Source organism: Erithacus rubecula (genome assembly GCF_903797595.1).
Source record: "Erithacus rubecula genome assembly, chromosome: 6".
NCBI lineage: Eukaryota > Metazoa > Chordata > Aves > Passeriformes > Muscicapidae > Erithacus > Erithacus rubecula.
Genome location: NC_136688.1, coordinates 54061463 through 54076451, shown reverse-complemented (window position 1 = coordinate 54076451; position 14989 = coordinate 54061463). Strand labels below are relative to the sequence as shown.

Below are 14989 nucleotides of genomic sequence, written 5' to 3'. Positions count from 1 at the left end.
TCTTCCATTAAAGAACATGTGCAGGGGGAAAAGTGGAACAATGTTAAAAGGTCTAAGGAAAATTTCATAGCCTACAATTTCCTTTCATTATGAACAGTTATATCAAATTGTTGAGCTGATGTAATATATAAAAAGTGGAGCTTTCAAGATATTATCTCAAAATGTCAAAAAAAATGTCTGGGAGGTAGCTTAATTTATTTTTTCCACACCTATTTTAAATAGTTTTATTTCCAGTTGATTATAATCACTGCACTGTAGGCTGACACTGAAGTCTTAAACAAGTCATTTTATATCCCCAACAATTTCTTTGTGTCATCATCTCTCTCAGGACTGGGGTGTTAGTGGCCAGGGAAGGAAAAAAAAAATATTTTAAAGAGAGGGCAGACACAGTAGTGAGAGCAAGCACAACCCCATTGTGGTTGTGCACATGCATTGAGAAATCAAACCAAGCCAAAACTAGTTTTGAATTGAAGTCTCATTTTTTTGGCAGTGAGATGAGGCCTCTGTTGTTATCTGTACCTACCCCCTTGCAGCATAGTCAACAGCAGTGAGAAGGCTCCAGGGAGACTTGAGAGCAACTTCAGGTACCTAAAGGGACCTGCTAGAGAGCTGGAGATGGGCTTTTCACAAGGGGATGGAGTGGCAGGACAAAGGGTGAGGGCTCTAAGCTGACACAGGGCAGCTTTAGATAAGGTGTTGGGAGGAAATTCATTGCTGTGAGGGTGCTGAGGTGCTGGAATAAGCTGTGCAGAGAAGCTGTGGCTGCCCCATCCTGGAAGTGCTCAAGGCCAGGTTGGATGGGGCTTGGAGGAACTTGGTGTGGTGGAAGGTGTCCTCAGTGACTGAGCACACACATTACCTGCTCATGAGACCAGGCTGAGCTCACCTGTGAGAGAGAAAAGAACAAAAAGCCATATATTTACATTTTATGGTGCCTATTTGATCAGCTGCAGCAAATCATAACTGAATGAAACACAGCAGCAAACACCATCAGTTCACAGAACTAAAGACAGCTGGGGAAAAGGGAGGGGCTGGGGGTTGTGGGGTTGTTTTCACATTACTATAATATACATAAAGTGCTTAAGAAGGCACCACTTTCAGTCAGGAAACTTTCCATTACAGACTCACAGAGAGTGAAATGTTGAAACTAAAATGACAGGACTCAGAACAAAACATTTTGTGGAAAACAAATGGAGATGTGCAGTGAGCACAGGTACAGCCATGCCAGCTCCTGTGTGACACTGACATGAGTGAAGAAGGTTTTGTCTGTTGAGACAGTAGCAGCAGATGTTGGCATTTTTATAGCAAGGCAGTCTCATTTTCTTCATGCACTTAAATAAAAATTGCTAACACTCAGCAATGTGTGAGTAGTGTAGGTGACTCCTAAATGTAAAGATGGAGCTAAATAATACACAGACCATAAATAAAATGAAATCTTAGCTATGAAAGTGCCATTGAATGCCCCACACTTCCCTTTAGTAGTAGAATACTGTGAAAAATTAATGTAAATAATACTTACATTCCATATTGAAGCAATCCACTTGCTTTTCATGCTCCTATTTGCAACATCTCTTTAGAATTGGTTTGGACACTGAGTCAGCACAACAGATGAGCACATCTTAACTGCTTTGCTGACCCATTACCTCACAGGACCTCAGTAATGCCAAACCCTTTTTTCTGAGATGGATGCTGATGATAGCAAAGGTGTTTCCATGGCTTCTGGGCCTGAAATGGAGGTGGGAAAAGATAGCCTGGGGAAAACTTTGAGTAAACTAAGTAGTTATGTTGACATCCCAACAGTACAGAAATTAGAGGGTGAAATGCAGTTGCTGCTCCCTGTCTGGAGCATGGTTGGCATGTTCAAAACTATTGCATGGTGAGTGCCACACCAGAATCCACAGCCAGAAGCTCCTGAGGGGATGGAGTGGAGGCTGGAGACACCTGGCCAGGCTCTGTGAGGTCATTGCAGGGAGGGGAGCTCTGCAGGGAGCCTTGGAGCAGCTTCCAGGACCTGAAGAGGCCACAGCAGAGCTGGAGAGGGACTAATGACAAGGGCAAAGTGTGACTGGACACTGAGACAGTGACACAGGTCCCCCACAGAAGCTGTGGGTGCTCCTTTCCTGGAAATGTTCCAGGCCAGGTTGGATGAGCAACTGAGCAACTGGGTCTGGTGAAAGGCGTCCCTGCCTGTGGCTGGGGACATGGTCCCTTCCAACCCAAACCATTCCATGGTTCTATGGCAAAAGTCCAAACAAGACAAAATTTCTTACCTCAGAAGAGGATTGCTGGTGACAGCTTGAATATGATCAACAGGCAAATTTCTGGGCCTCACTGCATTTTTAGGCTCTGCTAAACCACTGTAATGATGCAAATGCAGCAAATATCTTTCATACTCCTCAGCTCATCAAGAGCAAAATTAAAAATTTCAGCACTTAAAACACTTAAAAGGATGCTCTCCTTTCACCATAATGATCCCTGTATAGATCTCTCATTCAGTCAGCAAGGAATTAACATAATATGACTATGGAAATATGTATATTTATTTTAAAAAAATCTTCAGGTGCTTAGTTTGCTAATCTGTCTCAGTTTGCTATTTTATAGGAGCATTTACTCTCTTGGGCACTATCTCAAGGCAGAGTGCTTCAACACATTTACATATCTTTCCCCCACACTCTTCTGACTGGAAACATGAGAGTGCTAAAAATGGATAATTTGAAGGAAGACAGAGGTGTGGAAGAGGTCTCACATTCCTGGAGACAAAGCATTTCACTTGTCTGAAAACACATTTCTTCAAAAAAAAAAGAGAAAAAAACGAAAACTCCCGAGGTTGTTTTACCATCTTGTTCCAGACTTGAGAAGGGGAGCTCAGTATGTTTTCCTTATGCATGCTGTTAAAAAGTTTTCCTTTCCTTTCCCTTTCCCTTTCCTTTCCTCTTTCCTTTCCTTTCTCCCTCTTTCCTGAGCCAGGTTTGCTCACCTCTGTGAACATGCCAGAGCTGCAGCACGATTTCTGCAAGCAGCAGCAGCTGATTTCCAGCCAAGCAGGGAAGGAAAGCAATAAACCAGCCCCTCCTCAGTGCCCCTGCAGCTCCTGAGGACTCCTCTCATCCACCCTGAGACTGGAAAAGTCACAGTGTGACAGCTCTGCTCAAGGCTGGCAGGCACAGGGATGTCCACACCAGCATCTGAGTCAGTCTGGGGACCCAGAGCCAGAACAAACCCAACATCACACACCCCCCTGTGCTGCTGGAGATGAGCATCTCCTCATCCCAGTGTGAGCACAGCTACATTAATGCAGACTCCACAGCTGGTGACTTTCACCCATTTCAAAACACCATTAGCAACTTTTAATAAAATTATGTTCAACAAGACAAAAAGTAGGTTAAAATCACATCATTTTCCTATTTGCACAGTACTAATAGCAACATATAGGAACACCACCACACAGCACAAAACTGCAGCATATCCCTTTTACAGAGTCAATCCACAGCAAATTTCCATTTAGAAGGTAATTTCATGATTTATACCCAGTCTTTCCCATTTTCTCTTCAAAAGGTTTGTTCCAAGATTGTACATAAATTCAACACTTTTGAAGCAAAACAAACAAACAAATCACTGAAACATTTCTTGGAAAAACTGTATTAAACCAAAAAAATTACACAGGATAAGGAAAATCAGAGGAAGAGCAACACAACAGGCAACGAGGCCAGAACACAATCAAGCCTAAGAAATACTGAGGTTTGTTTCACAGCAAAACATCTCTCAAAATGAAAGTACCAATAAATTCCAGACTATACTCACATTTTTTCCCTTTTTTCATTGGAAATATTACACATCTTTAAAAGGACACTGCTATATTACAGTTTCTTAAAAACAATAAAAAGGCAGAGAGTAAAAATTTAGATCAGCAGCAGCATCTGGTATCATACAAGATCAAAACAGACAGTAGATGTGTAACTCACTGAAAACCTCCTATAAAAAATACTGTCCTTGGCTTTAAAAAACCACCAAGATTAATGGTTTGACTGATATTCAAAATATGCAAATGGCATACTGATCAAAATCCCTAATGCAAAAGACTTATTGGCTCAAAATTGACTTTTGGTGTGATCCCAATTCATTTCACCATAATGCCCAGAACATGCATGTGCTATATTTAAATGGTTCCTAGTAGAGAGACAGTTATCAGAATGAATGATGCCACCCTGCTGATCTCTGAGGTCATCAGCCAGGCCATTTAATCAGGTTTTTTTTTTTTTTTTTACTCAGTGCAGCTTAAACTCATGCAGAAATCAGCACAAAAAGAAAGTTTCAACCACTACATCTTCAGTGTAATTCACACAAGTCATCACACTTGCAAAGCACAGTAGTGCTTTACATTATCCCCATCTTCACATTATCTTCACATTGACCATTATCCCCATCCTCGCTCTTTGAGGGCTCCTATAAAGATATGAAGACCACAGCACAAGGTGCCATGCATGCTGAGAACAAGCAAGCAGCAAACCTCAGGGCAGCAGACAAAAACAGATCCCCATCCATGTTCCCATCCAGTGCCTCACCCCCTGCAAGAGGTTTTGGGTGGGCAGGATGTAATTCCACACGCCAGGCAAAGGGGTGGGAAGATTTTTTTTTTTTTTTCTAGCTGGTTTCACAAGGCCTGATCAGCAGATCATATACAAATACAAACAGTTAATATTCACAGAGCAACTTCTTGTACCTAATTATTAGAATAGATTTAACATCATTAATAAATATATAAAACAACATGATAATCTCACAGACGAAACACATTTCAAAGGTCAGTATTGACTGAAATATTCAAACGATTTGGTTGTTGCTTAAAGCACTGAAGAATTATAAGCAGATAATAATGTGAGTGTTAAGAACAGGCTCACAGGATCAATTTAAACTTTCTGCAGAGGCTCTGAGCTGACCCTAGAAGCTATTCCAAATGACCTTCAAATGAAGGCCACTGCATATTTGAGAATAAGCTCCTTCACACTGTGGCACTTTATCTAGATCAGCTGCAGAGCAGGCATTCCCCAGGGACCAGCACACACAGGTAAACATCTGTCCCAAATGATGCTGTTCTACATTTCACCCCATCCTGTGATGAAAGAGGACTTTGTTCAGTCAGTGCTTAAAAGTCTTGCTCTGGGAGACACAGACCAACCTGCTCTCTCCAAGATTCTTCTGCCATCTCAAACCTGTCCCTTTACCTCTCCCTCTCAGTTGTGCCTCTGAGAAGGAGAGGCAGCAATCCCCAATCCCACAGTTCTGTTCTGAGGCTTGATTTCATAAGGTGCTTTTGCAGAGTCTCAGAAAAGGCACTAGAGCAGTGCAGCTGTTGCAGTGTCAGATCACAGAGGTGAGCTCCCCACAGCCTCTCCCGAGACACCCATGTGCAAATCCAGGAGGGATGAGAACTCACACTGGGTCACACGTCTGCAGCCCCACCTCAGCAGCTCTGATTGCTCCCATAGCTCTGAAAAAGCCTCACATTTCCAGGTCTTGACACAATTACTGGGGTGCCCCCTTCCTCAGGCTGTCTCCAGGCTCCATTTGCTCCAGAGGGCCAAACTCAGGGTGTGTGGCCAGGGGCTTCCTTTGCCCTCGCAGGGTGTGAGCATTCAGCATCTCCAGCAGCAGGTCATACACTGGCACCACGTTTTTACACTTCATGCTCAGGAGATGCTCCATTCCCTTGTTACTGTACAGGAGAACAGAAAACAACTCAGTACTCTGGTTCCAACAGTGCAGAGAAGAAAAACACGCTCATGGTTCCAAGAGAGCCCCTTTTTAAATTTGTATTTAAGAGGATTTAGCTGCTGTGGTTCCTGAGATCATTTACCACTACCAACAGTAGAACATCTCAATACTTTAAGGCTGAATATTCTCCTATTTAGAGATGCAAGTTTTGTTTTGCACCATACAAATTATTTCAGGAAATAATTCAGATATACTGACCCTATTGAAATGAAAGGTAAAACCTCTTAGATGCTGTAAAGGTGGGAGGCCCCATATTGAAGCTTGATGCAAAAAGGGATTTACTACATGCAATTTAGTAATGAGTACCTACCTCTCCTACCTGGCTGAGTATGAAGACTTAATTACCCAGCTAATTTCAAGCACTTTGTTTACTCCCTGCATGTCCAGTGAGAGGATCTTGCAGATGGTTACAGACTTTAAAAGTAAGACACAATAACACTGTATCTTGGTTTGGATTTTAAATGGCTGTTGCCAGTGCAGTTACACATATTTATACTCCAGGGGTTTGGGGCTGAGATCTAAGTGTGTTGCTCAACACCAGGTCTATCCCAGTGGAACCAGCAGCAAACAGCCACAGCTGAGCTGGGAGGGGGCAGTGCTTCCAGATAAACGAGGTTCTGCTGCAATTCAAGAGTTATGAACATGTTAATGGGCAAGGAGAAATTGCAGCTCCTCTCCCACACCCAGCTCTCAATTATTTACAGAGCAAAGTCTAATTGACTGACCAGCACCAAGCAACCTAAAGGAGACAGGACACAAGAAGCAGACTTTGAGGAAGACACTGTATAAAAGATCTTGACTTAATGAAAAAATATCAAAATTTCACAAAGATTTGTAGTGTTTGTTCACAGAATGCCAGAACAGCTTCTGCAAGGCTGTGATGTGGAGTCACATCACAGAGCACAGTCCAGGTGATGGCAGAGATCAGAGCCATGGGACAGGTTCAGCTCTGGCTGGTGCTGGAGCTTTTGCAAGGCAGCTCTCAAACTCTTTCCCAGTCCACAAAGTGGCTGTTGAAAGCTGTCTTTCAGCACCATCAGGGCCCTGCTGCTGCCCTTTGCTCTCCCAGGAAGCTCATTGCAAAGGTGGCCATCCCCTTTTCAGTGTCCTATAGGATGTGCCCAGCTCTCTTTGTGTGCTCCAGCCCATGTGTCCATCCCAGCTTTGTGTGTCCATCCAGGACATCTCCCCTGGACACACAATCCAAAGGCAAGCCATGAGACAGCCTAGCCAATAGCTGACCTCTGGGTAATGATTTAAAATGACAGACTGAAAATTAAAACCTCTCTTTGTAGGATCTGCATTTCAGTCTGCTGGAACCACAAGCATAGATGGACCCCTCAGGGAAGTCCAGGAACTGGAGCCACTTCCCATGGGACAAACAGGAGCCTGACATTGCTGCAGCATGAGTCGTTTGGTAAAAACTCTGTGACTCCACATAAAAGATGATAAATTTGGTCTGAGAAACACATGGTCCCCAAAATCCACTTTGCTCTACCAAAGCCCACACCGCAGATCAGCTTTGGAACAGATTTCCATTTTGAATGTAAGGGTTTTGATGGCTGGGTGAGACATTTTTCTGAAAGGCTCAATTTGTGTTATTGTTTAACATTTCAGGCAGACACATAATGAATAATTTAATGTAATAAGGTTAAGACAGCATTTTAATATCATCACATCACTGAGTGCCAGCAAGCACTTGAGTTTGCTGCCTGTTTTGTTGTGCTAGGAAGGAAAGCTCACAGTGAGAGAAGTGAAGAGCAGCACCAGGGTTCCCTCAGGAGTGCTCTGGAGTTCCAGCCATCTCTTTTTGCTGTAATAAACAAACACTGACACAACACAAGTGTGACACACACTCTGAGAACTGTACCTGGCGTGCCTGATGTGAGAGAGGAGCATCAGCAGATTGGCCAGGCGAGTTGTCTGCTGCTGTGAGGGGATCCCACTCTTGGCAATGACCCACACCAAAGCCTCTGTGACCACATTGAGCAGGTGGTGCAGCTTCCTGTTGCTTTCAGGTTCCTCTGCTGACAAGGGGAACATGCCTGACCAGAGAAGAGGAAGAAACATTTGATGTTAATGAGGCAGAACAGAATGCTACGACTATAGATTTTTTCATCATGTAATATTTCAACACAATTAGAGAAGATTAATTCCCTGATCTGCCCCTCAAGATTGTACAAATGATGCTCCATATGCCACATCAAGCTTGAAGGCCCCATCATTTGCAAAGTGAGCAATTCTCCCAAATCCTCCCAAGACCTGTTGCACACAGAGCCTTCAGTCAGGATGTGATGTGCTTTCCATTCTCCAGTTTTTCCTCTGTACCTTTTTTCTTGAACTATTATAAACTATAATATTATGCTTGTTCTAATCTCTTCTTGCTAAAAAAAACAAAAAAAACCCCTCTTTTCCCTGAGTATACAGTAAGGAGGGAGGATAACATGTCAGTGACACTGCTCAGAGTGACCCAGCTGGTCGTGGTCTCCCTACAGATCACTAAAGGTGTCACAATACAGCACATCTGCAGTGAGAAACCTTGAAAATCAACAAAAACAAAAAAAAAAAACCCAAAAAAATCCACAAAGCACCCCAAACAACAAACAAACAAAAAAGTCCCCAAAACCTAACACAAACAAAAAAACCACCCAAAGTAAAACTTTAAAAAAAAAAATTCAAATAGTTTTGGGTGTATGGACAAGGAAAAAACAGAAATCACCACTAGCAAGGTCTGGAAACACATAAAAACAATGTTGATAAAGCAGAATAGATCTGGGACAAGGGAAAGAAAAAAATCTCAACAGTCCCTCCAGAGATACCTGTGGAAGGATAGAGCTCGAAAATACCTTGAAAATTTGGGGGAAATTATTAATTTTGTCAAGAAAGGTGAGTAGAAGAAGAGAAAGGACAGATCTTTTGAGACATGAACTTTGAAGGAAATATAGCTGATGAATGTGGATTTTGGTTGGGGTTTATTGGCTGGGTTATGGGGTTTTTTGTTGCAGATATTTTAGGAAAAGAAAGAGCAGCTTTTGTTGTCTGTTGAAATAGTGATATTCACAGAATCATCTAGGTTGGAAAAACCTTTAAGATCATCAAGTCCAACCTTTGACCCAGCACTACCAAGGCTATCACTAAACCATATTCCCAACTCCCACATCTCCACATCTTTTAAATCCCTCCAGGGATGGTGATTCCATCACTTGCCTGGCAACATCTTCCAATGCCTGACACCCTTTAGCTGGAGAAATTATTCCTAATATCCAATCTAAACCACTCCTGGTGCCGCTTGAGGCCAGTCCCTCTCATCATCATAATGAAACCTCATTTCCTCTCATCATCATCATCATCATCATCATCATCATCATCATCATCATCACCATCATCACCATGGCTCTCCAGCCCCTGATCCCCCAGCCTGTGTCACTGCAGGAGGTTTTTGTGGCCAAAGTGCAGGACCCAGCACTTGGTCCTGTTGAAACTCGTGCTGTTGGTCTCGACCCATCAATCCAGCCTTTCCAGATCCTTCTGCAGATCCTTCCTACCCTCCAGCAGAGCAACACTCCCACCCAAACAAGTGGGCAGACAAGTGGGATTGCAGCTGGACTGCTGTCCTTCAGTACTGGACTAAGAATTATGCAGCAGCTTCTTGCTGAAAGCAGTTGATGTAAATAGTTTAGCTGCTATTTTGTTGTGGGATTTTTTTTTTTTTTTTTGTAATATTGACAAAATGTTCTGGGGAAAAATATAATTTTTACTGCAGGCTACTCTGAACTAGCAAACACCTTGTGTGAGAGGATGCAAAGCAAAGCTGCTCTCCTGAAACTCATCTTGCAGAGCTGTTGATTACTTCCAGCCATTTCTAGTCAACACATTACCATTAAATAGGAACATTTAAGCCCCATTAATCATCACCCAGTTGAGTAACTAGTATTACTAGAATTACTAGTACTACTAGAATTACTAGAATTAAGAATTAAGGAGAGGTTTGTAGGGCTGTACAGCAACTTTGCACATGACTGGGGTCCAGTAATAGGAGTAAAATTTCCCATTCAGAAGGACAGATCCACAGCCTGAGCCATGAGCCACACCTTGTGAGAAGCTATCAGAACTTGGGGTCTTCCATGCAGTTCTTGGGACATAGCCCAAAATACAGCAAATGACACAGCTTAGAAGCTTCCTGAGTAAAAATCTTCACAATTTATCAGAGACAAGTCCTTTCCCATTATTCTCATCCAGCAGTTTTTTATCATTTGATATTTGGGGTTTATTGAGGCTGATTTCCCAGCCACCCTCAAAACAAAAGGTGCAGCTTGGTGAGAGTTAGAGCCAAGCAGATACTCACTGGAGTTGAGGAGGATCATTGCCTTGACACACAGATACTCCTTGTGCTGCAGCTTCAGCTCTCGGAACCTCGAGGTCATGGCCAGGAGCATATCAAAGATCTCCAAAATCCCCTCTACACATTTCCCCTCATCCCTATGGAAACACAAGCAACGTGTTACCAAAAATGAAGAATTAAGGAACTGACTCAGATAAAAGTCCAAGCATGAAGGAGGCTGCAAAAGGCCTGTCTTATCTCATTTTGGGAGAATTTAAAAGACTGTATCATGGAATCTAAATTGAAAATTACACTGGTGTGAAAGGTCTGCTTTTATAAGAAACTCATTTTCTCATTGAAGTGCAAGCAGAATTGACCATCAGTGTGAATCACATTTCTGTATCCTCTCAGCCTGTATAATTCTGGATAATCAGTTTCAAATCCTTCTGTGCAGGGCACAGTGCTGCCTTAAATAATTTTCCATATTTGTTTCACAAGGAGTTACCCAAAAACAAGAACATAATGTTTGTACTTAATGGGGGCCTCAGGACTTGGTAAAAAAGAAAGACTTCCTGAAATAAGCTGCTTTGAATAACAAGACAGTCTTAAAGAATAAAACAACTCTTGTTCCTATTTCCTGGCACTTTTTTCTGTGTAGGTATTGAAAGGTATTTGGGGTTTTGGTGGTTTTGTGGTTTGGTTATTTTTATATTTGCAAGTGTTTACAAAATTCAACTTTCTCCATCTTGGATATGACAAGTGTTCCTATATTCAGGTCTGAAAAACACCCCAAACAAGTAATTCCTATTTGTTTAAAATTCAGCAGTGGCAAATTTTAAACAACTAAAGTGCTGTTCAAGCTTTATTGTTAGTTTTGTTTTATACATAGTGGACTAAAAAAAGTGATCAAGCTCTACAACAACAGCATTCAAAGGGAGGCTTCTAATAGTCTTTGTAACAGGATTTTTTTTTTTCCTCTATAATGTTTTTAAGATGAGACAGATTTAAACACAGTGCAAGATAATAAAAAATTTACTGGATCCTAAGAGAAAGGTGCTGAGCCTCCAGGCTGGAGGCAGGAACATGCAGGTAACACCACCTAGGGGCAGCAGGTTCTGCCTGCAAAAATTATATTTTATTGCCCAGTTTCCTCATAGCAAAGAAGAATATTATGCTTTAGAGAAGGACAGGCAGCTGCCAGATTCAAAACAAGGACAGAGGTTCCAGAGAAATATTGTCTGCGAAGATTATGAATGAAATGAAGGCTCCAGGGAGACCTCAGAGTCCTTTGCCAGGCTGCCCAGAACAGCTGATTCCTCATCCCTGGGAGGGTTCAAAGCCAGGCTGGATGGGCTCTGAGCAGCCTGGGACAGTGGAAGGTGTCCCTGCTATGGCTGGGGGTGGAATGAGATGATCTTTAAGGTCCCTTCCAACCCAAACCATTCAAGGACTCTAAGTTCAACTAAGATAAAAACAATCACATTACAGACCAGGTTCATACAAGGATGTCCTGAATAAAATTACAGCATGCCCAGACACTTATAAGCTCCCTTTCTGCCATGTCTTGAGGAAATGAAGAAATGCTTCAAATATTCTTGCTCTATTCAGCACATATTAACTCCTGAGCAATTAAATTTATTGTTTATTTTCATCAATTTCAGATCATTGCACTGAACAGTGCAGCATGTCCTTGTATTGAATTTCATATGAGCAAATAATATTTATTTCCTCTGTTCTATAAATTATTTTTTTTCTTATTAGCCAATTTTCCCTATCTGTACCTATGACAATAATTGTTGATTGTAAAACACAGAACTGGTGCAAATCTGAATTTTTCCAGTTTGAAAAGTCTAAAAGATATTTTAAGTCTACCCAAGAGAATAGATTACTTCCCTGACTTTTTACAAATGTGAAGCTCAGGTCAAATCCTTCTAAGGTTCTGTAGAAAAACATCCTTACTAATCCATATCCTTCCACTATGCTATGGAAAAATAATCTTTAAACTTGAAAACAATCTGATGTACTATTGAAAAAATATTCTTAGTATCCAACAGCAAGCTAGGGGTCTTTAAACCCCTCTTGGCTAGTGCTCCAGTGTTCACTGTTACAGCTAACTGTGAAGTGGCAGGAACAAAAACAGGCAGGTAGCCTATTTAAAATAATTAAAATATTGCCTGTCACTGTATCTTCTGTTTAATGAGGGATGTAGGGACAAATGGACAATGTGGTGCTTTGTGTTGATGTATTGACAGTATCAGCATCTAGAGACCTGGAACAAAGAGAACAAAACCACCAAAAAATGGAAAAATGCAGAGAAACTTCACACTCAGTGCTACAGGAATTCAGGAATTTGCAAGTTCAACAACAATTTTAAAGCTTAGCATTCCTTGAGGCCTTTGGATGTGGAACCTTAGGACATTGTTGGTACAAGCACAAGTAAATTATATTGTTAGATGAAATATTAATCACATCTGCCATGTTTAATCCTCTTCCTCCTACAATTCAGCCCACCTTCAGACATGCAAATAGAAAGTGCTCTCAAGGAATGTATTCCTCTTACCTGTCTAATACAAGGTCTGGTGCAAAAATGAGTTTGCCAGGATGGTCAATTGATCTCCACATCAAACCAATCATTAGAACTTCCATCCAGCAGCTCTCCAAGAGTCTTACTTGGTCATAGAGGCTGAGATCAATGAAGCCTAAAGTGATGCAAATAGCATAAAATAAATTAGCTTGTTAAATGCTCAGTTTTGATAAAGAAAAATAAGCATCTGAGAAACAAAAAAAACACAAGAAAGAACTATGGGTTGTGAAGATAAGGGAGCACTGACATCCAAAGTGCCAGGCTGCCATTTCACATTGGAACAAAAATATTTGCTGTTATCATCTTCCACAAGATATTTGAAATAAAGCTGAGGGTGTTTTAGTGCAATTAGTCTCATACAGCTGGTGAAACTCAAATGACTGCAGAGTCACCTGCTTTATGTTCTCATCCTAAAAGAGATGTTAGAAGAAATAAGGCACAGGGTTGGAAAGAGGCAATCTTTAAGGTCCCTTCCAACCCAACTCATTCCATGATCCTGATTCTGTGATTTATTTCTCTCCAGAACTTATAGCAAGATAACACTCAGATAACACTGCAGCAGAGGTAGACAGTCACAACCCAACTTTGCCTCTGGAGGGAAAAACAAAACAAAACAAACAAAACAAAACAAAACAAAACAAAACAAAACAAAACAAAACAAAACATATATATCTAAAGGAGAAATAAAACTTACACACTCCAAACCAAAAGACCAGAAGTGTAAATTATCAAAACATGAGTGGGAAAACAGACTGCTCAATCAAGGAGGAAAATACAGATATGATAAAGAGCTGCTCAGTGATCAAAAACAAGATCAGGCCACAGTTTTCAAAGCTGAGCTTCTTTAGCTCAGGCCCTTGGCAAAGCAATTTCAGATGAGCTGGCATCTCTGACACTGCACAGTGACAAATCCATAAAGCCTGGCCAGGTTTCCTGCAGTTCTTCCCAGTTGTTTGAGGTTTTAAAACACACACAGGACATTTGGGCTGCCAAAGAATCTCTCTGGCAGTAATTTATACAAATGCTTCATGTAATTTTAATCTTATTACACTACTCAGCTGGAGACAGTCAGTGACACATGAACTGGGCAATGCTCATTACTTTATTTACTTTATTACTTTTATCACTGCTGCTTTTCAAATCTGGTACAGCCTTGCCTTTGATTTTATAAGAAAGGTAAACAGGAGCCTGGGAGTGGCATCTTCCCTCCTGGATTCCACTGTCAGAATTTACTACAGAATGTACAAACATATTATCTGCCACACACTCATCATTTAAAACTGCTTTTAGGAAAATATTCAGGGAAGTGTGAAATAGTACAAAAACTGTCAGTGTCAGTTTCCTGGGAAACAACAACCCAAAGACATTTCAGAGTATATTTAAATAAACATTTACACCAGCATGTACTGATTTCTCCAGCATAAACAAGGAATTATCAGGTTTAGAAACTCTCTCAGTTGAGTGAGATGTCAGACCAAGTCCCAGGGCTCAATCTGCAGGTTCTTGAAATCTTGAAAGATTTACCATGGATGTCATCTGCTAAACTCACATTGTCAGCAGCAGCTATGGCCATTGAGCACAGCTGTCAGAAGGACTCCACTCCTCTTTTTCATAACAATCTCATATTCCAAAGGTCCAGGACAGCAATCCACCACCACAGCTCTCACTGCAGTGTCAGGAGCCCCATTTCATTTCCTCCAGATGACATTTAACTAATAATTTTTCTCTGACTGTATTACACATCCTTTGGATTGTGGGCTCTATTCCTTATCATTTAATTAGAACTTGCTACAGCAGACAAGGAAAAAATCTTGTGTTGGATGTGTGAAAACTAGAAAAAGACACAATGCTCTGGTCAGCAACACACTAGGCTGCACAATGACTCCAAATTTCAATATTGTGACAACACCTTATGGATTTGCAATACAGGTTCAGCAATGAACCATGTTAAACTCCTTTGGACTAGGTCAACAAAGCAAGAGGCAATTATAGAAGCTTTGTTCTGGTGCCTGACAACTGAGAAGTAAAATACTTGGAGTTCAGAAGGAAAAAAATCCAGATGTCAACTTCTGTTTTACTAAGCAACAAAAAAATATACTCCATTAGGCTGAAAGTCCAGAACAAAACACAGCCACTGAATAAAATTCATAACAAAAGACTGTCATTAAATATTAAATATGAAAACCCACAAAATACAAACATGCTTTTTTTCTATTTATGCAAAAAGATACTGTGAATACAATAAGGAAAAATAATTTTTTTTCACCTCCAGTGAGTGTCAAAATATTCAATTATAAATCAGAGATGAAAAT

At 41.1% G+C, this 14989-nt stretch overlaps 1 protein-coding gene across 2 annotated transcripts in view; it reads right to left on the bottom strand.

Moving 5' to 3' along the window:
- Positions 1-3311: 3311 nt before the first annotated feature.
- ESR2 (estrogen receptor 2) overlaps positions 3312-14989 on the bottom strand; it is a 34092-nt gene continuing 22414 nt past the window's right edge. For both annotated transcript variants that reach the window (XM_079309921.1, XM_079309920.1), the window contains 4 exons: positions 12654-12792; positions 10118-10251; positions 7643-7817; positions 3312-5713 (listed from right to left, as the gene is read on the bottom strand). In XM_079309921.1, the coding sequence (XP_079166047.1) occupies positions 5524-5713; positions 7643-7817; positions 10118-10251; positions 12654-12792 (638 nt within the window). In that variant the 3' untranslated portion in view covers positions 3312-5523. The remainder of the gene's footprint in view (positions 5714-7642; positions 7818-10117; positions 10252-12653; positions 12793-14989) is intronic.